Source organism: Camelina sativa, chromosome 10, assembly GCF_000633955.1.
Source record: "Camelina sativa cultivar DH55 chromosome 10, Cs, whole genome shotgun sequence".
Classification (NCBI taxonomy): Eukaryota; Viridiplantae; Streptophyta; class Magnoliopsida; order Brassicales; family Brassicaceae; genus Camelina; species Camelina sativa.
Window position 1 is genome coordinate 12,087,328 of NC_025694.1, and position 24,922 is coordinate 12,112,249.

A 24,922-nucleotide genomic window follows, 5' to 3' on the forward strand; every position below is an offset into this window, starting at 1 on the left:
TATCAAACTCCTACATTTTGAGGCATTACTAAGATATGAAACTGAGGGGGAGGTTCGTTTGTATTGATTGCTTCCATCAAGGCTACCTGTTGGAGACATTCTGCATTATGAAAGCGGTCTCTCTCATCTCTGTCATAAACTGTGACATTGAAAGTAAGATATCAGAATTGTGATATCACATCTCCCCATATGTATTTCCCTATTTGTAGTATCAAAACTGTTGGGATTTATCAACAGCACAAATCGTTAAGAGACATATTGAAATCTGAGCCAGAGTCTAAAGGATTACCGTGCTTGAGTTCGATTCAAGGTTATCCATTGTCCCCATTCTTGTAAATATGCGGTCAACCACCCTTATAGTTGCAAAGCGAGCTGGGACGTAGCAGCCAATCTGAGCGAGAATGACTACTAGACACACCTGTTGGAGATATGTGCTCTTTCCGCTCCTTGAGATATGACATATAAAGACAAACATGAGTCGATGAGTTGCTGAACGATTGATAAGCACTCGAGGAGTTAAAGTAAGAGTTCCCTTACATGTTTGGACCCATAACTACCAACATGTTGGTTGCTTCTGACATGAAGATACTATTAGACTGCAAAACAGAATTTTGTATTAAAAAAAAAACGTGCACGGCCCCCAAAATCAAATATATTTACTTTATAGTCTGATGAATCATTGGCGGAATTTATTAACTGGACGAGATGAATTTCTCAGAATAAATTGAGGGATGATAGATAGAATCGTGAGAAATAGCGCGAACAACTTACAACAAAGTCGTTGTGTATGCTTTCTAGGATGGGATGCCTTCCAGCATCAATTGCCAATGGGCCACTTTCTGCCAAACAATATATAGGGAATTAAATTCCACACAAAACGTTGATCAATTATTTCAGTTAAGGTGTTTAAGGAATGATAGTGAGAAAGTCAGCTACCTGTTAGTTCAGGTCTAGAGTATCGATCCACTGGCTTTGTGGATATTGTATGAGCAAATGAATTAACAATCATATCTAGGAGACATAAGACTTCTGCTAGGAGTGTGAGGGCAGAGATATCTTCCCTTATCGCATCCATCAGTGCTGCATACATACAGATAACGTTTAGTGTAATAGCCTTAAAAAGTCAAGCATGATATGATTATAATAAATCGGGTTACTACATATAGTTGAGACTTGTGAGCAATGTGAAATTATCAACCTTCCAAGCATGTTTCCGTTCGAATGAAACACTCTCCAGCGGCAGACTTATTCCTGACATTCAACTGCACAACAGATCATTGTACGGTAGATATTAATGAAACATTGTGTCTAGGTTCCTGAAATCATAAACATAGCTTCTACTTGTCCTAGATTTGAGGGCTCATTCTTCTCATCTAATATATCCGTGGTGTCTCAAGTCTTCAGTGTATTAAAACTTTGGAAGGGGAGTTTTGTTCATTTGCATCAACTATTAAACTTTGTATGAGCCTGAACTATAGTACTTCCTGAACTTCTAAAACTGATAAAGCCACAAGGAAACGATGCATCTGAAATTTTGATATACTTACAGAAGCCAGTTCCAGACTCGAACAATGTATATTTTTCCCATGTTTTACAACCTGGAACATACCACGTACAAGAAAAATTAAGTCAGGAACCCCATATATATAGATAGAACATTAATTTTTCAACGAAAGTGCGTTTTTGACCTGAGTGAATTTGCTTGGAAGTTTTCCCTGAACTTCCTTCTGAGGAATTCTGACAAAGAAGCCTTTCCTGTTGTTGAAAGGGAGTTTTAGATTTGGCAAGTTGAATTCCTCACGATACTTACTGGCCAGATTATGTATTGCTGTCAATGTTTTCAAGATTATAGATTAGCAGAACAAAGTAAAAATCAGTGATAATACAAAAAGAAGCATAATTCTTGGTTCACCTTCACTAGTATCACAAAAGGTTCTTNATTCCTGACATTCAACTGCACAACAGATCATTGTACGGTAGATATTAATGAAACATTGTGTCTAGGTTCCTGAAATCATAAACATAGCTCCTACTTGTCCTAGATTTGAGGGCTCATTCTTCTCATCTAATATATCCGTGGTGTCTCAAGTCTTCAGTGTATTAAAACTTTGGAAGGGGAGTTTTGTTCATTTGCATCAACTATTAAACTTTGTATGAGCCTGAACTATAGTACTTCCTGAACTTCTAAAACTGATAAAGCCACAAGGAAACGATGCATCTGAAATTTTGATAATTTGACTTACAGAAGCCAGTTCCAGACTCGAACAATGTATATTTTTCCCATGTTTTACAACCTGGAACATACCACGTACAAGAAAAATTAAGTCAGGAACCCCACATATATAGATAGAACATTAATTTTTCAACGAAAGTGCGTTTTTGACCTGAGTGAATTTGCTTGGAAGTTTTCCCTGAACTTCCTTCTGAGGAATTCTGAAAAAGAAGCCTTGCCTGTTGTTGAAAGGGAGTTTTAGATTTGGCAAGTTGAATTCCTCACGATACTTACTCGCCAGATTATGTATTGCTGACAATGTTTTCAAGATTATAGATTAGCAGAACAAAGGAAAAATCAGTGATAATACAAAAAGAAGCATAATTCTTGGTTCACCTTCACTAGTATCACAAAAGGTTCTCCTTGCAATATCCAAAAATCCATCAATTCCGGCTTTTAAAGCAAAACACTGCTGTGTGCGGGCAACAAAAGGAACCCGTGCATGGAGAACATCATCATCAATAACCTCCCCAATTCTGAAACAAAAAGAGGATAAAGAAGTTAGTGACTTCGAAACTCTAGTTTTTAGAAATTTTGAGGAGGAAATGGAAAAAAATTCCAGAAACGAAGTATATAGTCAATATCTACTAGCCAGATCCACTAATGGCATACTTTTTTCTGATGGAAGCATATTTATCATTTTCACACACAGACTTATAAACATTGGTAAGGAGAAAACACTTTGCGTCCTTTAAAACCTACATTAAGACATGGCGTGACTAAGGTTAGGGATAGGTCATAGACATAGCTGCAAAATCAAGTAAGAACAAACTAACAACAAATGAGAAAGAAAAACACCTTAGCAAGTAGAGGCAAAGCATCCAATGCAGTCTTAAGTAAGATGATGCTTGAAATCATGTTTTGGCTCTTTCTGGTATTATCAAAACCTAGGACCGCTTCTGTGACTTTCTTTGGCTTGAAGCAGAAATGACAAAGAACTCGATCTGAAAATTTGTTTTGAGATGATGTTATTAAGAGAAGAAACAAGCTCAATACATTGGATGCAATGAGAAAAGGTCAGGATCTTCCCACTTTTTCTCTTAATTACTAACCAGTCTCTTTAGGAAATTTACGTAAAACCTGCGAGAGCCCAAAGAATAGTTGTTCATTGCTCATCAACTCATCCTGCAATTACGAGTAATGCATTATCAAACAATGGAAGTTTTCCGGTAGCTGCACAATTATCAAGCTCTGTCAGTCAACTTATTTAACACCAAACGGAAAACGAATGATATGTTTTTAGAAGTTCCTTAAAGATATACGACACCTTAATAGTAACTATACTAACCAGGCAATCCAGGCGAGTGTTAATAGTTTCAATATCTTTCAGAGGCTGCAACAAATTGGCACGAAGAAGCCTAGTCCTGACCAACATATCATGCATGAAATAAAAATGACTAGTGAGTTAAAGAGGTCTCACATGCCAAACTCATACACAATATGTTTCACAAGACACAATTTGTAATTTCAACTCTTAAAAAGTGTGTTTGCAGATACCCGCCGACTGTTTTTGTTGTCTTGAGCATCTGGAACAGACTCCTCTTTTTGTTGCTAGTGCCCAAAAGTGCGTTATGGAATGGATCAATAATTTCCAGATTCTCAACACTACAATCAAATCAAGTAAACAATGAAACAGAACAATATACAGTAAAATTCTCCATAATTTAATAGACTAGGAAAATGAACAATATCGGGGTAATCCTACCTAGTTGCATCGATGTTCATGTGATCAAACGATCCATTAAAAGTTACCTAGACATAGGCAACAGAATCCACAAAAATGCTATCAGCTGTAATGAGAAGGTAGAACCCAAGAATAAACAGGTAAGACCAAAACCATAAAGAAACAATGACACATTATGCAAGAAATTGTGGATTTACTGCATATACAACTTTTACAACCAGATAATTGAGAATTGTACATAACCAAAACCCATACCGTCAGTGAGTGGTTGGTGACAATCACACCCTTTTCCGTCTCAATCCTGCTCATGAGTCATGACACAAAACACCAAACTCAGTATTTCAAAAACAGCAAACCAGGCAATCCTGCTTATAGTAAGTGTCTAAACCAAGGGCCAAAGGTTCTTCTGCAGCCAAGTTTTGTATTAATACAGCACCCTGAAACATATAGCCAAAAAACGCATATCCATTTAAAACTACACGACTACAAGAATCAATGAATGTTTGTACAATCAGAGGTTCCTGGATCAACCTTAGTATCATCAAAACAGCCGCGAGCAAGCACAACCTGCGAGAAGGCAAGATAGTAACAGTCAATTGACTCTGCTATATATAGCTTAAGACATATACATTACATTCCCCCAATTTCACCTTCCTAACGGTGCTATAACATCGATCCACCAGTTCTGATACACCAACCATGCCATCAGCTGCCAATTTGTTGGGAGGAACGATTATCACAGTTGGATCATAGAAACGCAACAGCGTCTTCGTGTTTTGGTATGAGCTGCTCGTCTCTATATACTGAGATAGATGCAGTGAAGCCGATCTTAGGTCAAAAGCAGCCATCCCGACCTAATCAGAAAAATTCAAATTTAGAATCCAACATCACCATCGAAATTATCATGCGAACGACATGATTCAGAAGCTATGACATCGATCCCAGAAATCGCCGTCGCGAAATGGAGACCGAAAGAGAACACAAATCAAGGAGCCCATAGTCCTGCCAAAACAAGCGAAATAGAGGAACCGTATACCTCTTTGGCTCTGTTCTCAATGAGGCCGGCGACGAAGCTCGATCTCTCTCCCCCGTCGTCTTCCATTTTCGCTCCACAGATCAGAATTTGAAAAATGAGTAATCGGTACAACTGTTCCGAATATGAAGGCAAAAGCGCGCCACTGTGAATTCTATAGTCGACGACGACACTTCACTCACTACGCCGATATTTATTTCGGAAACCGGTTTAAATTACCAAAAACTGTTCAATTAGAATACTCAGGGAGTATTTCCCGGTTCAATTTTGTTGGTTAATGATTCAAAAAAAAAAAAGAGCTAAATATTCAAAATAAAATCAAATTCGATTTCTTTCACAAGTTAAGTTTTCATCCAATTGAAAAAATGTCACTTAATATTTTGGTTTTTAGATCGGTTATATTGGTTCAATTGAGTTTGAATCCGTTGGTATTGTCCGGATAATAGAGAAAGTGAGGGGTATATTTGATACAGACATACAGTTCCCCTTGCTAAGCAGGGAAATAAGTTGGAGGATCCCTTCATTGTAGCTAGCTCTGTTCAGTTCAAACCCCTACTAATAGAAGCTTAAACACAGAATAAAGAAAAGATGCAGCTTTGGCTTATATCTTATAACAGTTGATCACTCTCTCTTTCTTTTTTTTTTACGATAATCACTCTCTCTTTCTTAGTTCTTAACTTCTTACAATAAACAGTCGTATGGCAGACATATAATGAACAGCAACAATACAAGATTTACAAAGGTTCTATATTAGTTTCTTTACTTATCTGTCAGTCACAAATCACAAGACCTCGTCAATAGTTACATAGCGGCGCTCCTCAATGGAGAGCTGTGCAGCAACTCCCATGGCAACAGCCATCAATCCATCTTCCAAATCTACAGCTGCACTTCCTTCACCTCTGATTGCTGATAAGAAGGTGAGGTGTTCCAAGTAACTTGACCCGTGATGCAACCCTTCATATCTGAATTTTAACATCATGTGATGTGAGACTGCAAAAGATAATATGTATTTGTAGATGAATCAATCCTACTTTATTCTTTCATCCTCAGCTTTTATCGTTTGATCGTGTTCTCTTCCTTTTGCACGACTGCCAAATCGAACTATGCCCTCTGGAACAAGTGCCTCCCCCTGCAACAAAATATTGACTCAACTCAAAACTCATAAATCATATAAACAACTCCAAAGAAAGAGTCAGAGAATAGTTTAAGTTCATCTTCCCTGCCTCATTTCCCACCTATATATATGCACGAGCCTTGCTTCAGATGAGAGTGTTACAGGAGTATATAGTGGTTTGGGAATAGTTGGAAATATCTAGTTTTCAGGAATAACATCGAAGCAGTCAGTGGCTTCAATACAACATGAAAAAAAAAACACACACACACACACAGCTCTATATTTTTCATTTTAGACATAAAATCCTATTATACCAAGACCATAAATAAGCACACACAAAATAAAAGGAGCCCATGATACTTTTAAAAAACTCACCTTTCCAACGTCACCAGTAACAGATATTTCTTGCTCATTTTTGCTTCCTTCAGCAAACATACAAAGATCAAGCATCCCACGACATCCATTGTCAAACTCAATTATAACATAAGCGTTATCAATTATATCAGGAACCTATATCACAGAGAAACAAATAATATATGAAACTCACAAGTCACAAAACAGACTCATTTACAATGATGGAGTGTAAATTTGAGATTAGAATGAACCTTTCCATCATAAACTTCATCCTTGTGGTTCACATCCATGCCTCCAGAAGCCATCACACATAGAGGGTTTGCACCGGCAAAGAGCCTCATCAGATCAAAGAAGTGGCAGCATTTCTCCACTAAGGTCCCTCCAGTGTTCACATTGAATCTATTCCAGTTATTCACCTAGTGATATGTTCTCTCAGCAATCATATAAAAAATAGGATGTGTAAAAAAAATTACACAGAGTCCATCTTGTTTCAGCATACCTTAACCAAGAAAGGGAATCTATGTTCTCGGATTGCTACCATCTTGACATTACCAAAATCTCTACCTTTAACTTTTTCTATGAGCTTAGCTACTGGGGGCATGTATCTGTATTCTAACCCAACTTGCACCACCATATCTGACCTTTTCTTTGCAGCCTCCAGAACCTGATTTCCAGACACAGTTTCATGAATTAGATCAATCATCATACTCGGCAAGATTTGGTATCAAACAAGAAAAAAAAATGACCTGTTTGCAATCAGCAACTGTGGTGCATAAAGGCTTCTCAACAAGAACATGATGTGGTTTTGGATAATTGATAATGTCAATAAGAATCTGATGATGAGTCATATTTGGAGAAGACACAACAATCACGTCACACAGCTCACTCTTGAGCAACTCTTCGTGTCCCGAGAAAACCTTGATCACAACAAAAGATGGAAAATCTCAAATCCTGAGTTTACCAAACGCCAAGTACAAAATGAGTTTTATCAAGTACAAAGTGAAAATACTTTGAGTTCCCAATTAAAGGATTGAGCGAGTTCAATGGCAAGGAGCTGTGAGGGAGGGTGAGGATCGGCGATACAAACGACGGCGAGGCCTTGGTCACGAAGATGGTAAAGATTGATGAGATGTTCTCTTCCCATCATACCAATCCCTACGATTCCATACCTAGTAATCGCTCCTGAGTCCTTAACATCCGCCATTACTGAACGTCTGAGCTCCTCTGACTCACTTTCGCTTGATTTGGGCAGGGCTGAACGACGTCGTGTTCAAAATTACACGGACTTGTCTTTTCCTGGGTAATTTGATATTTTTGTTGAGTAATACAGAATTACAGACTCTTTTTGGAGAGGACAGAATCTAACGATGAGTCATATTTACGGAAAAAGTAGAGAACAATAATACTACATATCCGGCAAAAAATACAAGTACGATATCTTTCATTTTTTGTGCGTGTGTGTGGCAGTGTGGCAGTGTGGCAGTGTGGGGTGTACTGGAAAGCAAGTGCTAGTTGCTGGATAAAACGATTGAGTTTTTTTTTTTTTTGAACAAAGAGTAAAAAGATTGAGTATATTTTTATGAGTGTAAAATATTATCTAAAAACTGTTTTTTTTTTTTTTGATCGTGTTTAACAAGAGTAAAGTTAAGCAATAGACCAAACCTTTTTAGCTAAAAACAAAGAAAGAATAAAAGGAAATACTCATGGAGCCACGTCGGTCCACCTAGAGCTAAATACGAGGTAAACCTACCGGCTACCGTCCGGAGTAACACTACACGCGATTTCTCTAGCCACTCTATTAGCATTGGGAGTAGAAAGATGAAATGTAATCTTCTCCATGCTTTGTAAAACCCTGTGGATCTTGACTAGGATCGAGTGATACTTTGGCCACTCAACTGGTTTCTGCACCGTCAAAACTGCTGCACCACAATCCGTCCACAAGTCGCAGGTATCAACATGCAAGCCATGTAATCCTTGTAAGCACCATAACATACATTGCAGCTCTGCAACAATAAGATTAATCGTCGGCCGTAATGCATTCCTCGAGTGAAATAGTGCATCACCAACGTGTTTACGCAAAAGCGGCAAAACCCAAGCTCCACCACAAAAGAAAGAATCATTAATCCAAGAAGCATGAATATTGCATTTAACAGTCCTAAAAGCCGGTTTTAAAAAACTGTTTTGTGCACAAAAAATAAAACAAAATCTAAATACTGTTTAGTAATGAATGAAAGATGAAATTAAATTACACTTTTTTATGAGTGTAAAATTATATTCATCTAAAAAAAAATTTACAATGAACAAAACATGAAAGTCAAAGATCCCCTATATAATCAAATAGAAGCATTCTCATGAAAATGCTGATGTGTCATCGCTAGAGAGCTCGAATTTAATGCTCTCATTTTTATGGATATTTACACATAATTGCTATTGAATGATTAAGGAATTTTTTTTTCAATTAATTAAAAAAAATCAAACATTTTAATTTTAAAATAAATTTTAATTACTTTTATAACAGATTTAATTATTATAACATTATTAGATCTAAAACATTTTCAAAACCCAAATTTATTCACCTATTAAAAAAACTGATTACTATTCACATATTTAAATTTTCAAAAATGAAATTATCACAATAATCATTATAATAGGCAATTGACTTATTTAATACTATTATAATATTTAACGGGTGAAACATATTCTTACACAAAAAAATAAACAAAAAAAAAAGTTTTGTATAGATTGACGAAAGAGCGGATTATATAGTAGTTTGATCTAAATATAATTTCACAGCATAAATTTATCTCCCACATAGTGCGGGTTGTTACCTAGTTTTTAAAGTTATACAGAATAATTATAAGTTGACAAAAAAAAGAGAATAATTATAACTTGAAAGGAAGATTAATGGTTATTTGTTGATAGAAAGTATTTTGTTTCAAATTAGCACATATTGTTGAAAATTCATATTTTGCAGAAGTAGAGTAAAGAGACAAAAAAAAAATCCTTAAAGAGATAATTTTATTTTAATAAGAGATAGCTACACTTGAAAATATCTTTGATGAAATAATTATCATTAGAAATTGATGTTATACAAAAGGAATCATTTTTTCATCAATAACTACTCTGAAAACAAATTTGAAAAAAATAACGAGTTGTAAATTGGAGAAATAAAATATATATTTTTATGATATAATAAAATTCAGTTTTGTTTTAATTTGATGAAGTAAACAGTAAAACTCACTCTATTTTTGTAGAGTTTTGAGTTATGCTGAAAAAAAATTCAGGGTTGATATGTGAATAACAGGGGAAATAACAGACCACACATAGATCAGACACATCACAACACAACAGAATCAAAGGATAAAAAAGGTGTAACAATGGATTAGTCGGATTCGAAGAAATAGCGGCAATGATACGAAGAGTCTCAGCCACCTCATGTCTCTCCGCCACAGCTTTTAGATCATTTACGAAATGGTCCTTTAAATCTTCTCAGTTTCACGGCGAGTCCCTCGATTCCTCTGTTTCACCCATTCTCATCCCCGGCATCCACGTCTTCCATTGTCCGGTACGTTCCAATCAATATTCATGGATGTTAACTAAACTAATTGGAACTAGTAGTGTGACTCTCCGTCTTCTTTGGTTTTAGGATGAGGTTGGTATTGTAGCAAAACTATCAGATTGTATTGCTGCAAAAGGAGGAAACATTCTTGGTTACGATGTGTTTGTTCCTGAAAACAAGAACGTCTTCTACTCTCGAAGGTAAAGTTCCCAACTTTTCCATTTGTAAAAAAATCTCACCTTTGATGCTACTTCAATAGAATCGTTTGGTTAATTTCTAATCTAAAGTGAATTCTAGTTAAAGGTTTCTATTTTTGGGTTTAGTTGTGATGAAAAGGTAAATTCTTTTTGGCAGTGAGTTTATATTTGATCCAGTAAAATGGCCGAGGAGTCAGATGGATGAAGATTTTCAAACTATTGCACAAAAGTTTAGTGCTTTGAGCTCGGTTGTACGAGTTCCCTCTTTAGACCCCAAATACAAGATAGCTCTTCTACTGTCCAAACAGGTTAATTTTCGTGTCATAAAGATCCTTTTATTCTGTGTCTTCTTGTTTTTTTTTTCCCTGAACTTGTGTGATAAATTTTGTCTGTAGGATCATTGTCTGGTTGAAATGTTACATAGATGGCAGGACGGAAAGCTTCCTGTCGATATAACATGTGTGATAAGGTTTACATATAACTCTTATCAACGAACAGAATGCACATTTTAGGTATGACTAGTGTGATTCCTGATATTTTGTGTGTCCAGTAACCATGAAAGAGCTCCAAACACCCATATTATGCGGTTTCTCCAGAGGCATGGCATCTCTTATCATTATTTGCCAACAACCGATCAGAATAAGATAGAAGAGGAGATTTTGGAATTGGTTAAGGATAGTGATTTTTTGGTTCTCGCTAGATACATGCAGGTATATGATAACCGTTTGAGCAATTGAAATAAACGAGTTGTTTTCTTATCAGTGTATTAGCTCTTTAAGGTCATGCTTCTTTGCAGCAGCTTTATTAACAAATGAAATTTCATGGATGATGTTTGTTGACTGGAACATTTTCCTTTGACAGCTACTATCAGCTAACTTCTTGAAAGATTATGGAAAAGATGTAATCAACATCCATCATGGCCTCTTGCCTTCATTCAAGGGGCGAAATCCTGTGAAACAGGTTTCTGAGTTCTTTGATGGCTCTCTCTCTCTCATGAGTTGTGTTATTTATATCTAGTCTCACTCTCATCCCTATCTCTTACGCTTCTAGATTCTGTTGGTAGGCATTTGATGCAGGTGTGAAACTAATTGGTGCAACAAGTCACTTTGTTACAGAGGAACTTGATTCAGGACCTATCATTGAACAAATGGTGATTCATCCTCCAACTAGTTAATTTGTTCTGAGGGTTGCATTGTTCTACAGAAGCGTCTCAATTTGAGTTTTACAGGTTGAGAGGGTTTCCCACCGAGACAATTTGAGGAGCTTTGTCCAGAAATCAGAGGACCTCGAGAAAAAGTGCCTCATGAAAGCTATAAAATCTTATTGCGAACTGCGCGTATTGCCTTATGGGATACAAAAGACTGTCGTATTCTAATACGGTCTACATGAAAATCTCTGACATTTCTTCATATGATATGCTCACTCATGCAAAAATATACATACTACTTCTCTATAAGTTTTTGATTCTACATAGCTTACACGTAAATGTTTTGGCTTAGCAAATCAGAAACTGAATCATTGTCAATAAAAAAAGTTCAATTGAGATTCATCATTCTTCTGATGTCTTTCTGTACATAGCAATATTCCTACCACTTGTTGTGATCATATGAACAACCTGCTGTGTTTTTATCCAAAAGTCGTTACAGAGACTGACATTGTACATTACCAGGTTTCTCTTTCTCAAATACCTCACAACAGCAAAAATGTGGATTATATGTATATAATCAAATGTATACAGGATCCTTCATCACGTGTGACCACTGAGACTCAGAGATCCTAGCGAGCATTTGGCAGCCTCAAAGCAATTTACTTGGCGGAGAAGAGACTGAACCCCATCAACCCATCTCTGCTTATGAATCTTGCTCTTGCACTTGAACTCCAAAAGACCTTGTCCGGTTTTCAGACCGAAGTAGACTTCTTCTGAATTTTCCCTCTCTTTCCTGTAAGGCCAAGCTGATTTCTCATCGCAGACGCCATAGACAACGCCTTCAGAAAGAAACAGTAAGTTCAGAACGCCGTCTTTCAAGTAATTTATCTAAACTGAAAGATTAGTAAATGCTTACATTTGGTCTTCTTGGAGAATGCCCCTCCAACATGTTTGCTTTTGAGTTTGATCATTACCTGCAAAATCATAATAAGCATTGGCTTAGAAGTGAACTGAGATGTGTTGCGTGTTATGAGTACTAATCAAATCTGTTGTACCTGAGACTTCTTGTTGATATAGACGCAGACACGTTTAGTTCCCTGCACTCCTGCAAGTTAAAGCACAAAGAAAAAGAGTTAAGCTCTCTATCTCTTATCTCAGTAAACTCTTCAAATGATCAAACTCTCACTGACAGAAGAGAACTACCATTTCGTGCACATTGCATCAGTTCGCCTTCAAATGGAAGATTTGGTTCTTCCAATCTAAACTTCAAATTTGCAGGCCAGTGAGAGTCAGAGAAGCTTCTCTCAAAAGGGGCAATAGCTGCATTTTTCCTTGCTTCCTTTGGCTGCCTCGCCTTCAGAGCCGCTTCTCCTCTCAAAGCTAGTGTCAGTTTAAACAAAGTCAGATCAAATGCATATCGAGTAGTCCACAAAGACTTGTATGAAGCTGTAAAAAAGGCCTTACCAGTTGCAGCAGCGGCTGTTAGAGTCATGAGATCACCAGGGCTGTTGATATCCACAGAAGATCTAACCGTGGAAGTAACACGTGCACGGTCAGCACCAGCTCGCTCAGCCATCTCAAAACAGTGTGAGGCTAACAGTTCAGTGGCTGAGGCTAAAGCCAATGCCATCTTGGAGCCTGACCCTTTGCAATTGCTTGCAGATGTTACAGAGGCTAAACCTGCAGCCAGAGCCGCTATAGAGACAGCAGAATGCACGTGAGCGTTCTCAACGCGCACCTTGTCTTTCTTCTTGAGATTGGTGATTGTGCTGCTACTGCTGTGTTCCTTTGGGTGGTGAAACCATCTGGATAATGTTCCTGCTCTACGTGTGCCAACCGAGTTCAAGATCTTCCCAGCCTAAAATCAANCCTCTCAAAGCTAGTGTCAGTTTAAACAAAGTCAGATCAAATGCATATCGAGTAGTCCACAAAGACTTGTATGAAGCTGTAAAAAAGGCCTTACCAGTTGCAGCAGCGGCTGTTAGAGTCATGAGATCACCAGGGCTGTTGATATCCACAGAAGATCTAACCGTGGAAGTAACACGTGCACGGTCAGCACCAGCTCGCTCAGCCATCTCAAAACAGTGTGAGGCTAACAGTTCAGTGGCTGAGGCTAAAGCCAATGCCATCTTGGAGCCTGACCCTTTGCAATTGCTTGCAGATGTTACAGAGGCTAAACCTGCAGCCAGAGCCGCTATAGAGACAGCAGAATGCACGTGAGCGTTCTCAACGCGCACCTTGTCTTTCTTCTTGAGATTGGTGATTGTGCTGCTACTGCTGTGTTCCTTTGGGTGGTGAAACCATCTGGATAATGTTCCTGCTCTACGTGTGCCAACCGAGTTCAAGATCTTCCCAGCCTAAAATCAATTTCCCAGAGTTTTAAACTATGAAAAGTGTTTATACTTTATACATTCCAATTCCCAAGAACTATGTTGGGAACTGGTGCAATGGCCATATATAATTGACAAGTCTTTGACTTTTACTGCTCACCATAATTAGGAGAAAAAGGGATAAGAAAAAAGGTCGTACCACGAATGGATCTGCAGCAGCAACAGGGAACAAAACAGGAGGACTGTTTTGGCCAACACAAAACTGTTCTTGTTGTTGTCTATGTTTGAGTGCAAGTGCTTTGGAGATTTCAGAAGTAGAGAGACTCCAGGATCTTGACAGAAACTCCATAGGCTCTTTAGGTGTCTGAGGCTGAGGAATCGATGAGAAAAGCTCTTCAGCTCTAAGAACTCCATCTTCCAACTCTTCCTCCATATTCTCTGATCCAAACAACGAAGACGAAGAAGTATCTTTCCAATCTGAATAATACCCATTTTCCATTTTTCTCCTAAAATGAATTTACAGATTGAAAATGTAAGATTTTTCGAATTTTTGAAAAGATGACGTGGGATCACAAGACAAGAAGAGGGTATTTATTATCCTGGTGGAGCAAGAGTTATGTTTCTGATGCAAACCATGTGACCAAAACAGAGAAACCAACCAGCTTTGAGTTTCAGAATTAAAACAGAAATGAACTGTAAAACTAAAATAAAAAAATAGAGAAAATGATTTTTTAAAAAAGGAGATGAAAAGGATGATGTTGACTCAGGTGGAAAAGAAGAGGAAGAGCACAAACCAAACTACACAATAAGAGAATCTTTTTTTCTTTTTCTATGAAAGAGAGAATTATTCAAACCACAAGTCCGAAAAGTACGTGCGGACTGACAATGATAGATTACAATAAAAATCTGGATGAGTGTTTTAATCACCGTAAGAGTCTTTGAGATTTCAAGAACTCGTCCCCATGTTCTTTCTTTATATAAGAGTGGCTAAAGATTAGGATAATATTGTGGTTAAGAATATTGTCCATGAATTCAGGTAATATCTTAATCTGGTGGGACGGTTTGTGAAACCACAAAGGGGCGACAGATGCATTGGTTTGAGAGCATTTTGTCTTTCTGAGCGGACGGCTCTCACACGATTCATTCCCCCACAACCGACCAGCTTCCTTTCTTCAAATAATAATCATACGTAAAAGAGACCACTTTGTTTTTCTATTAATACACTCTATCGTTTGCGTTGGTTTCACGGATTAACGATCTTTTTAATGTCTTTCTAGCATTACTATTTATTTTATCACTTGATTCTAGTACTCAAACGATTTGATTAAACGAAAGTATATCCAGCCAATAAGACCCCAAATTGTGCAATTTGAATGAGATTCAAATCGGCCTTTTAATTATAGGCCTTATCCTAATATAACTATCTTTGAGCAATTCGGATTTGGAATTCTAATGTTTTTTTTAATGCATATAACGTGGACTTTCTAACAAATTTGAAAGTCATTACTAATGTATTCTTGGTGATTGTTATGGACTTTATTATTGTGAACAAGTATTAGTTGGATAGTCATAAAACTGGTAGTTTAATTTAGCCATCATCGAATGTCAAATGAGTTTACTAAAATACGTTTAGAATTAACGTATGAAAGAAAGTGTAATCAATGATCATATATATACGAAAAAAAAATAAACAAGAAATTTTGAAATACACAATTCTTATTTTTTTAACCAACACAAAGTACAACTTTGATCCGTTTTCTCCGCATTCAATCATTCATTTTCGGACCAAACATTTTCACACAACAAAAAGAAAGCAAGCCAAACAAATTAAAACCGTACATGAATGATCAAGGGTAGCTTTCTGTGGTGGGAGCTGGAGCGTACGAGTACGATCCAACAAAGACACCGTAGATGAGTCCGGCGAGAAGTCACCACTAACAACAGCTGGTCTAAATGACCTGGCCGGGTTCTTGGAACCGCCGATAAGGGACCGACGGCGAAGATGTTGCCTCCATCGATGAAGTCATGAAACCGATAGCGGTAGGAGCAATGGTCCCTTCTTGGAATCAGCCGCCGTGGCGTAGACTGTGTAAACCAGAGCAAATGTCACCACAATTCCCATCACTATTCCTTCAATTCCCTAAACCAGCCGCTACTCCATGGGTCGGTACGCTCTGCATGACCGGCAAAATAAACACATTCTCAGTTTATTAATCCATATAACCTTCTAAACCAAACCGGAATTTTTCTAACTGGATTTTGAAACCGCCATAACATTTTTTAATCACGGTCGTTTGTGTTTGAACAAAACATTCCCAATCCGAACTAATTCAAGATTTTAATAAGCAAATACGAATGTTTTTGGGTACCTCGCCATTGGTAACGAAGGCAAGGAGGAGACAAGCGACGATGGAGCCAAGGCCTTTAGGATTGATATATGTACTGTTTGATCTGGCAGTTTTAATTTTCTGTTTGTCCAGGACAAGAACACTATGCAGCTGAGATCATTATTTAATTTCTGAATTCCAATGTTTCCAGGGAGCAGTTTCTTTAATTTGTCAGGTTTTGTAGCTAGCATTAGATTTTAGAGTCTTGATAAAAAAGTTATCCAAGATAGAGATTGTTTCCTTTTAAAAAGAAATTCACTGCATGTTGGATCATCGAAAGGGTTTGGCAATTTGTTTACACACAACAATTCATGCCATACATAGATATATTAGATAATGTCTTCCAACAGGAAAATCACATATGCGTCTTCCCGTATAAGCCGGTTAATAAGTTGATTATGCAAACATGATCAGAAAAAGAAAAAAAAAACGATTAAGAAACAAACAAGCCAAGAAAAAGTCCCACATCATGATCTCTCAAACTCAGGGCGTGTAGTCATCTTCTTCATGTCCTCACTAGTCTCCTTCTCCACGTCCAACTCAACAGCCTTCACCTTGTTGCTACTTACCTAGTTCGATGAGGTATCTCCGCTCGCTGCTTCCTCAGCAGCCTTATTGTTTCGGATAATCTACTGCTGAGCCTTTGTATAGAACCCTGAAATTAGCCGAAGCATTATCGATGAGATGACCCCGGAGTTCCATATCATCGCCGGCGAGTTCATTCAAAACTCGTTCGTAGGCGCGTCCAATGGTCTCCGGAGACGGTGGCGGGCCATCCCCGATCACCCGATTTGCCATCTTGATGAAATCATTGGCGCTGATTGCTTTCGGATTCTCGAACGCGCTTCGTGCCGAGGAAGACATCTTTGTCGATGATTTTTCTTTTTTTATCTATCTCTGCCTAGGGCTTTTGATTTCTCTCGCACTTTGCCAAATCGCCATATATTTTTACTCTTGCTATATCCAAACCCTAATAATGGGCCTTTCTCTACTCTCCCTTTTTCTTTTTCCTTTTTACCATCATATTTTAATAACAACTAGATTTTAACCCGCGGTACACCGCAAACATATAATTTTTATTATAATTTATATTAATATTGTATATATTTATTAAATATTGGATGTTTTGTAAATAGAGAAATAACTAAATTTTCCAATTGTTGTGCGGATAAATGTTTATATTATTTTTTTAACCCGCAATACACTTCATGACCATTTGTTTGTTATATTTAGTTTGTTTTGTTTAGTGTTTGAGATTCTATTTTGATTTTTAGTTATTATAACAAAAAATAAGGGATCTAAATACATAATAAGTAATTTATATGATGTGATTAAGTCACATTTTTCCTAATGATTTAATTATTTTAGACATTCTTAGTTAAATTAACTTGATTTTATATCAACTACTCTAATAATAATATTTGTAGTGTTGATAATTAATTAAATGAGAATTTAACCCGTGTTAACATAAATTTAATAATATTTTATTAATTTCAACATGTCTTCTTTATAACTCATCTACTATATAACCATAATATATAGTATTTTTAACTTTTTTTAGTTTTATATATTCGTAATAATTAAAATTTTTATTAAGTTTATATATGTTAATTATAATATTTAAATAAATGTCAATCGAAGTTTTTCTTACGTTAAGAATCAAAACTCACAGGTTTTGAAAAACAAAATGGGAATCAAATTGTTGTTTTCTTTGTTTGTGAAGTATTCAGATATAGAATATCTTCAAAACACAACATAATGTGTGGGTAAATATATGATCGTTTCTATTTCCATATTGATTGTTGTTATTTATTTAGTTGAAATGAAATGTAAAATATTTAGGAAACAAAATCTGTAGCAATGTTAGTTTTGAAAATTTTTTAGGGGTTAATGTTGTAAATAACTTTTTAAATAAACAGAACTAAAAGGACATAACACAAAATGTACTTCAAAAATGTTAATATAGATTTAAAACATATACTATAATATATATATATATATATATATATATATATATTTAGTGATTGCACTACATTATCAGTAGATTTGGGTCTCTAAAATTGTTCGCTACAGTAGCACTAAGATTGATAAATAATTTCCTTGGTATTTTGACTTGTTCATTGCTTGTAATTAATTTTTTTTTCTTTTGGTTAAAGGGCTCATTGCTTGTAATTTCTATAAGTTAATCTTATTTGATCTGCAGAGACATGCATGGATGTGGCATGAGACATATATAGTTCTGTATTAGTTAAGGACTTAAGGCATTATATTTGATAAGGTAATTTTTACAACCCATTTCAGATTATAAGCATTCCTTTACATACAAGTGGTTTTTGACTACCCATGTCTAGCAACTAGCATCAAATTAAGTTTCCTATTGTTCTTGATTCTTGCCTTGGATTTCGTTGCAATGGCAATAGGCAATAGCAGTTTGTTCCTATTTTCTTAATATGCAAAAGTATTGCATTTCAAGTGAAGATAGTGTGTGGCTCACAGCTCACTATTTGATATTTTTGATCCGATATCATGAGATCTTTCTATATTTAGAGTACAATATTGAAAAAATTGCTATTAAATTAAATAGTATGTTATTAACGTGAATCCAACGTACGTAATTCTTCATGTATATGTTTAATGTGAATTTTGTATATACCATGATATAAAATGTACGTAGGACGGTAGGAGTACTTCACAAATATTAGTTGGCCGGATAGTAAACAACTGGTAGTTTTAGCCTTTTTCGAATGTCAAATGAGTTTACTAAAATACGTTTGGAATTAATTAACGTATGCAAGAAAGTGTACTAAATATTTTTTTTTTTTAAAAACCAAAAATTTTTGAAATATACAATTCTTATTTTTAACCAACACAAAGTAGAACTTTGATCCGTTACAGAAACATTTTCACACAACAAAAAAAGCAAGAGCCAAACAAATTTAAACCGTACATGATTGCTCAAGGGTAGCTTTCTGTGGTGGGAGCTGGAGCGTAGGATCCGATAAAGACATCGCCGTAGATGAGTCCGGCGAGTGCACCACCCACTAGTGGACCCACCCAGTAGATCCATATCTGAGAGAAGTCACCACTAACAACAGCTGGTCCAAATGACCTGGCCGGGTTCATGGAACCACCGCTAAATGGACCGGCGGCGAGGATGTTGGCTCCAACGATGAAACCGATAGCGATAGGAGCAATGGTCCCGAGCGATCCCTTCTTGGGATCAGCCGCCGTGGCGTAGACTGTGTAGACCAGAGCAAAAGTCACAACAATCTCCATCACTATTCCTTCAACAGCTCCTAAACCAGCTGCTACACCATGGGTCGGTACGCTCTGCATGACCAGGAAATAAACACATCCTCAGTTTAATCCATATAACCTTCTAAACCAAACCGGATTTTTTTCTAACCGGATATTGAAACCGCCGTAACATTTTTTTAATCACGGTCGTTTTGTTTGAACAAAACATTCACAATCCGACCTAACTCAAGATTTTAATACTATAGACGCAAATACGACTGTTTTTGGGTACCTCGCCATTGGTGACGAAGGCAAGGAGGAGACAAGCGACGATGGAGCCAAGGCATTGAGCAATCCAGTAGAAGAAACCGGTGATGACTGTGATGTTTCCGCCGACGGCAAGGCCAAGTGTCACGGCGGGATTAAGGTGACCGCCGGAGATATTAGCGGCTATAGACACACCGACGAAAAGGGCAAAGGCGTGAGCCACCGCGATAGCTACAAGACCAGCCGGGTCCAAGGCTGCATCGGATGTGAGCTTCCCAAAAGCAATAGCAGAGCCAACGCCAGCAAACACGAAGAGAAGAGTTGCGATAAATTCAGACAAGTAAGCCTTAAGAGATGCCACACTAAAGGAATCACCCAAACTTCCAATCTCAATCTTCACCATTTTGAATAGCTCTAAGTGTTTGACTTTGGTTGGTTACAAACTCTTTCTATTTCTGTATTTTGGGTCTGTTTATGTATGACTTTATATAGGAAAGAGAGGTAATGAAGTTGTTGGCCTTACTCTACGTGGCACGTCACCATTGATGCCGCCCAAACCGCCAAGTGTTTAGACTAATCGCTTTTGAGGATTAGTGACATCGAAAATGATTAAAGACGACTAATAACTTAATAAGCATAATGCTAAGAAAATGATGGGTAAGGTATTTCATAATATGTGGGGATAAGAGTGGTCTGTTGTCATGTTAGTATCCTGCATTTAAATTAATTCGGTTGCACACCAATTATGATAAATGGTCGTATCCTTTTATATTTGTTTTTTTTTTTTGCTAATTTAGAATTTGTATCTTATTAATTTTGGGAGGTGCTAAAAGCCTAAAATATTAATAGCTAGGGATTAGGAGTTGAATCAAATACCACCGTTGCTTTGTTTGGAGTTGGTGTGCTAGAGATACTAACATATAAAATTATACTATTACAACAAACACTAAATACAGTTGTATATATAAGACATATTGAAATGGAAACTTTGAAATCTTAGAAAAGTAATATACATTAGTGGTGACATTAAATAAATTTTGGCAGCGGTTGTTTATATTAAAGTGGTTTATGGATAAATTTGTTTATTAACAAGAATTTGCAATATAACAACGAAGTGGAATTCTCTTTCCTAGATTAGAACGATGCCTGACATGTGTATTTCCAATTTTCCACCCACTTCCACTTAATATGGTCATTTCATGTATTTGTTTGGATTCGGTTTGGTTTGTAACTAGAAGAAATTTAGATGAGCTTTAACCGAAGTTAATTTGTGTTTGATTTGTTATAGTTTGGTTCGTTTCAGTTTGGTTTGTGTTACAGTTCGTTGACAAAAATCTTTACGTTCGAAGCAATACGGTTGATTTACTTTCTTCCAACTATTGTCTAAATGATCTTTATCATTATCTTTTGCAGAAATCAATGTGGTACTATAACACTAAAAAAAATATACAGTAATTGTGTTATTGGTTCTATTTGGTTTAAAACCAAACCGAATCAGAGAAAACAAAATGGGTTATTTGTATTTTTAGTACGTTTTATAAACAAAATTAAAGAAGTAATACGTTTGCTATTTGAAATTATAGAAATAAGTGTAGGACCCATACGTGAGAGAGGGAGTAAACGTGAAAGTGTGAGAGATAAGGAAAAAAAATAATATAATATATTAATATATTTTTTTTATCATACCCTTAATATTTAGTTACTCATAATATAATATTTTTTCTATTTTTTTCAGATACAAAAAATCTATGTTTTTTTCATTATAATTTGATATGTATTTTGTTTATGATTTAAATATATTTTATATCACAACTGATACTTATGATTGTTCTTCACATATTTTTTGCTGGATGGTTTTTAATCCGTACACTGGATGGTTTTGATCTATACACGTTTATTGCTGGATGGTTTTAATTTACAAATTTTTTGTTGGAATTGATATGTAATAAATGTTGTAGATAACTTTTGTTTGAAATCAAGTTAGTGCTGAAAACCATCCAGTCATAAACATGTATAGATCAAAACCATTCAGTGTATTGATTAAAAATCATCCAGTGTACGGATTGAAAGCCAAATGTTTACAGAATCATTGTATATATCATTTTTGATATGAAAATATATTTGAAATTGCTTAAACAAAATATGTATAAACATTTGTACAAACATCTACACTTAATAATGTGTACACACATCTGTACAGAACCATTACATATATCATTTTTGATATAAAATACATTAAAAATAACTAAAACAAAATGCATATCATATTATAAAGAAAAAAACATAGTATTTTGTATCTGAAAAAAAAATTAAAAAAAAATATATTATCAAATATCTAAATAACTAAAAATAGGGTGTTTTAAAAAAAAACAAAAACAAAAATTATATCTCATATAAATGGGTCCCACATAAATTCTCCCCCCACCTCTCTCACGCACGCTCTTCTATGCCCATTAGTCATCCTCTATTTAGTGTCTTTAACTTTTAATAATGTTAAAAAAAACAGTAATATAAGTTTAGATCTTCATTCCCTTGTTTTAATTTTTTCTCCTTCCATTAGTCATCTCTTAGGGTCTTATATAATTTTTGTTAAAAATCTGTTTTTAAGTATATTTTATAATGTTGTTCAATTTTACTTGGTTTCAAAATCATGTTTATGGGAGTAGTGAAGCAAACATACTTTGCAACCAAAGGGTAGTACACGTCCAGGTGGAAGAAACTTCAACCATATATCTCTAGCCTCATTATCGGGTTGAAGGCCAGCTTTCTCATCACCGCCAAAATAGGTAGCGTAAAGTCGATCAGTCGGTAGTCAATAGACCTGAGGCATGAAAACAGGGAGGTATGTGTCATCATCTATTAGTGAAATATACAAACCAACGGAGAGAGAAGAATAACAAAATAAAATTATGAAATACTGTGGCTGGATATCTCAATGAGAAGCACAGACTAATGAAAACTGAAGAATCATTTTACAAAAAATTGTGACATACTGTCGAAGGGAGGGAGATAATAGTTCAATGAAAATCATGCACATTTTCTTAAATCAAGTAAACAAAGACAAATGTCCCTTTTCTGAATGTGTAGGAAGAAAAATATACTCTTTGATCCATAAGATAAGGTATTGCAAAAGAAGATGGCAGTGGTTCTAATTACCTTAGTTAAGAGCTCCCAAGCCCATCCAATAGCTTCGTTCTTGAAATAATCTCCAAATGACCAGTTACCAAGCATTTCGAAGAAGGTGTGATGGTAAGTATCTTTGCCGACATCGTCCAAATCATTATGCTTTCCACCAGCACGAATACAATTTTGAGTGTTACATGCCCGAGTTAGCTTGCTGAGCTCCGTATTTGGGTCGGCGGTTCCCAAAAATATAGGCTTATACAGGTTCGTTCCTTGAAAAACAGAGAAGTTTCGAAGTCATTCATTTATCTAGTTGTGGCCAGACGCATCAAGATAAATTAACATACATAGTTAAGAATCAATAACAGGATGAATAAGTCCTAACTTACAAAGGTCCTCAAGCATGAAAAAGTCCTCAAGCATCAAAGACAAAAGACAAAACTAAACAATTGAAGAATGAATAAGATATGAATAATCGATCCTAACTTCGACCAAAACTAAACAATTGAAGAATAATAAGTCCTCAAGCATCAAACACAAAAGAGAACAGAACAAAGCCCTCCACTGAACTTATCAACTAAATACCAATTCGAGATAAAACCAACTCAATAGAATCTGAATTCCGTAGATTAACTAAAGACTAATTCCCAGTTTCATCGGCAAAAACAGATAAAACAAATCAATTGGAGGGTATTAATCTTTAGATTTCTGAGGCGATTAATACCCAGAATTAGCTCCTCAGAAATCAAAAGATTAATACCCATGGGTTGTGAATCAAAAGATCAAAAGATCAATTTTATCTGGAAACCGATGGGTTGTGAATCAAATTATGAAAAATCGATTCTTCCTTTCGACTTTGGTTTCTTTCGAAAGAGAGAGACAACCAAATGCAGAAAAAAAAAAAAAAACCAAAAAAACCAAAAGCCACCTATAGAATTTGAACACGTATAGGGTATCTTTATAGGTAGATCAGTTTAGGGTATTCTTAGAGTATAAATATTATGAAAATAATCTAAGATCAGTAGTTAAGAACTTTTGTTAAGAAGTTAGTTATTGGGAGAACATGTTTAAGGTCTTAAAATTTAATAATATAATAAGAAGATCATTCAATTCAAAGTTTGGTGTTGTTAGAAAATTTTAATTCTAAATAACCATTACCTATTTTAGTCAAATCAGAAGTAAATAAAGGTCATTTAGTGTTTTAAATATGTAAACCAAAAAGTTTGGTTTGGTTAAAGCATTGAACTCAGTTTACAACTATAGTCTACACTATCACAACTAAACAAGCAACATAGACCATCACAATCACTTTACAAGCAACTACTCAAACATATTATACAATAGACAAACCAATCTTTAAACCAATCACTCAAACACCACTCAAACACAAACCATTTAGACTATAGTAGCAATTCAAACCAATCTTTAAGTGATTCAAACCATTAGACTATAGTAGCGATTCAAACCAATCACTCAAACACCACTCAAACAAAAACCATTAGACTATAGTAGCGATTCAAACCATTAAACTCAGACACCACTCTTCAAACACAAACCATTCAAACATATTATACAATAGACAAACCAATCACTCAAACACCACTCAAATCTTTAAACCAAAATGGTCGAACATTGCATTACATATAGTGAGTTTGACTTACCTTTTACTTTCGAGTAAGGAATGTTGTTGATGGTTGTCCGATTTAATTTGTCCTGGTTAACCTCACCTACAAGCCTCATAAACAAACCAAAATTGATTAATGTTTATCGGTGTAAAGTTGATTTCAAATAGAGGGCAAAATCGATTAGAAATCACTCATACAAATCGATTAAGGTTGATTTTCAATACAACACACGAAATGAGATTAGGTTTATAACACACTAAATCGAAACCTAGTTCAGAGATGAGATTAGGTTTATATCGCCGGAGATTACCTTGTCTATATCATCGAAGATGAGATTTGCGAGCCAGAGGAGACAGAGGAGACAAAGAAGACGAGGAGATCTTGAGCTTGGCGAGATAGAGGAGATCTTTGAGCTTGGTGAGACAGAGGAGACGAGGAGATCGCTGGACTTGCAAGACAGAGGCGAAATTACCTCTCGAATTTGGTGTTTTAATGGCCGGAAAACACACCGGAATCGGAGACGATGGTGCGAACACAAATCTCTCGTCGTTTCGCCGTTTGGGAGAGAAGAAGAAAACCCTATCTTTCGACAC

At 36.0% G+C, this 24,922-nt stretch overlaps 5 protein-coding genes and 1 pseudogene across 8 annotated transcripts; 1 reads left to right on the forward strand and 5 right to left on the reverse strand.

The window, feature by feature from the left end:
- LOC104718605 lies at positions 10–5,141 on the reverse strand (annotated as a pseudogene).
- Positions 5,586–7,838, reverse strand: LOC104718606 (inositol 2-dehydrogenase/D-chiro-inositol 3-dehydrogenase-like). 3 transcript variants are annotated; one of them, XR_756410.2, is made up of 8 exons: positions 7,467–7,838; positions 7,204–7,374; positions 6,957–7,121; positions 6,709–6,873; positions 6,479–6,613; positions 6,225–6,301; positions 6,021–6,118; positions 5,586–5,951 (listed from the first exon to the last, which is right to left on the reverse strand). XR_756410.2 is itself a non-coding variant. In XM_010436375.2 (7 exons), exons 1-7 carry the CDS (start codon positions 7,659–7,661, stop codon positions 5,771–5,773), a joined length of 1,110 nt encoding a protein of 369 aa, XP_010434677.1. In that variant the 5' UTR covers positions 7,662–7,838; the 3' UTR covers positions 5,586–5,770. The 3 variants fall into 3 exon arrangements, 2 of the variants coding, with proteins under 2 accessions (XP_010434677.1, XP_010434679.1); XM_010436375.2 differs by lacking the exon at positions 6,225–6,301; XM_010436377.2 differs by having other exon boundaries at positions 5,863–6,118.
- Positions 9,760–11,765, forward strand: LOC104718608 (formyltetrahydrofolate deformylase 2, mitochondrial). The gene is made up of 8 exons (XM_010436379.2): positions 9,760–10,022; positions 10,104–10,216; positions 10,371–10,521; positions 10,609–10,682; positions 10,764–10,923; positions 11,075–11,173; positions 11,277–11,363; positions 11,442–11,765. Exons 1-8 carry the CDS (start codon positions 9,867–9,869, stop codon positions 11,586–11,588), a joined length of 987 nt encoding a protein of 328 aa, XP_010434681.1. The 5' UTR covers positions 9,760–9,866; the 3' UTR covers positions 11,589–11,765.
- On the reverse strand, positions 11,746–14,627 carry LOC104718607 (VAN3-binding protein-like). Its single transcript, XM_010436378.2, has 6 exons — positions 13,890–14,627; positions 13,324–13,717; positions 12,564–12,740; positions 12,416–12,465; positions 12,277–12,334; positions 11,746–12,199 (listed from the first exon to the last, which is right to left on the reverse strand). Exons 1-6 carry the CDS (start codon positions 14,187–14,189, stop codon positions 11,961–11,963), a joined length of 1,218 nt encoding a protein of 405 aa, XP_010434680.1. The 5' UTR covers positions 14,190–14,627; the 3' UTR covers positions 11,746–11,960.
- Positions 18,913–21,271, reverse strand: LOC104718609 (probable aquaporin TIP2-2). The gene is made up of 2 exons (XM_010436380.2): positions 19,607–21,271; positions 18,913–19,407 (listed from the first exon to the last, which is right to left on the reverse strand). Exons 1-2 carry the CDS (start codon positions 19,982–19,984, stop codon positions 19,033–19,035), a joined length of 753 nt encoding a protein of 250 aa, XP_010434682.1. The 5' UTR covers positions 19,985–21,271; the 3' UTR covers positions 18,913–19,032.
- LOC104718610 (alanine--tRNA ligase-like) lies at positions 21,948–23,622 on the reverse strand. 2 transcript variants are annotated; one of them, XR_756411.2, is made up of 3 exons: positions 23,094–23,620; positions 22,738–22,976; positions 21,948–22,402 (listed from the first exon to the last, which is right to left on the reverse strand). XR_756411.2 is itself a non-coding variant. In XM_010436381.2 (3 exons), exons 1-3 carry the CDS (start codon positions 23,466–23,468, stop codon positions 22,394–22,396), a joined length of 288 nt encoding a protein of 95 aa, XP_010434683.1. In that variant the 5' UTR covers positions 23,469–23,622; the 3' UTR covers positions 21,948–22,393. The 2 variants fall into 2 exon arrangements, 1 of the variants encoding a protein (XP_010434683.1); XM_010436381.2 differs by having other exon boundaries at positions 23,429–23,622.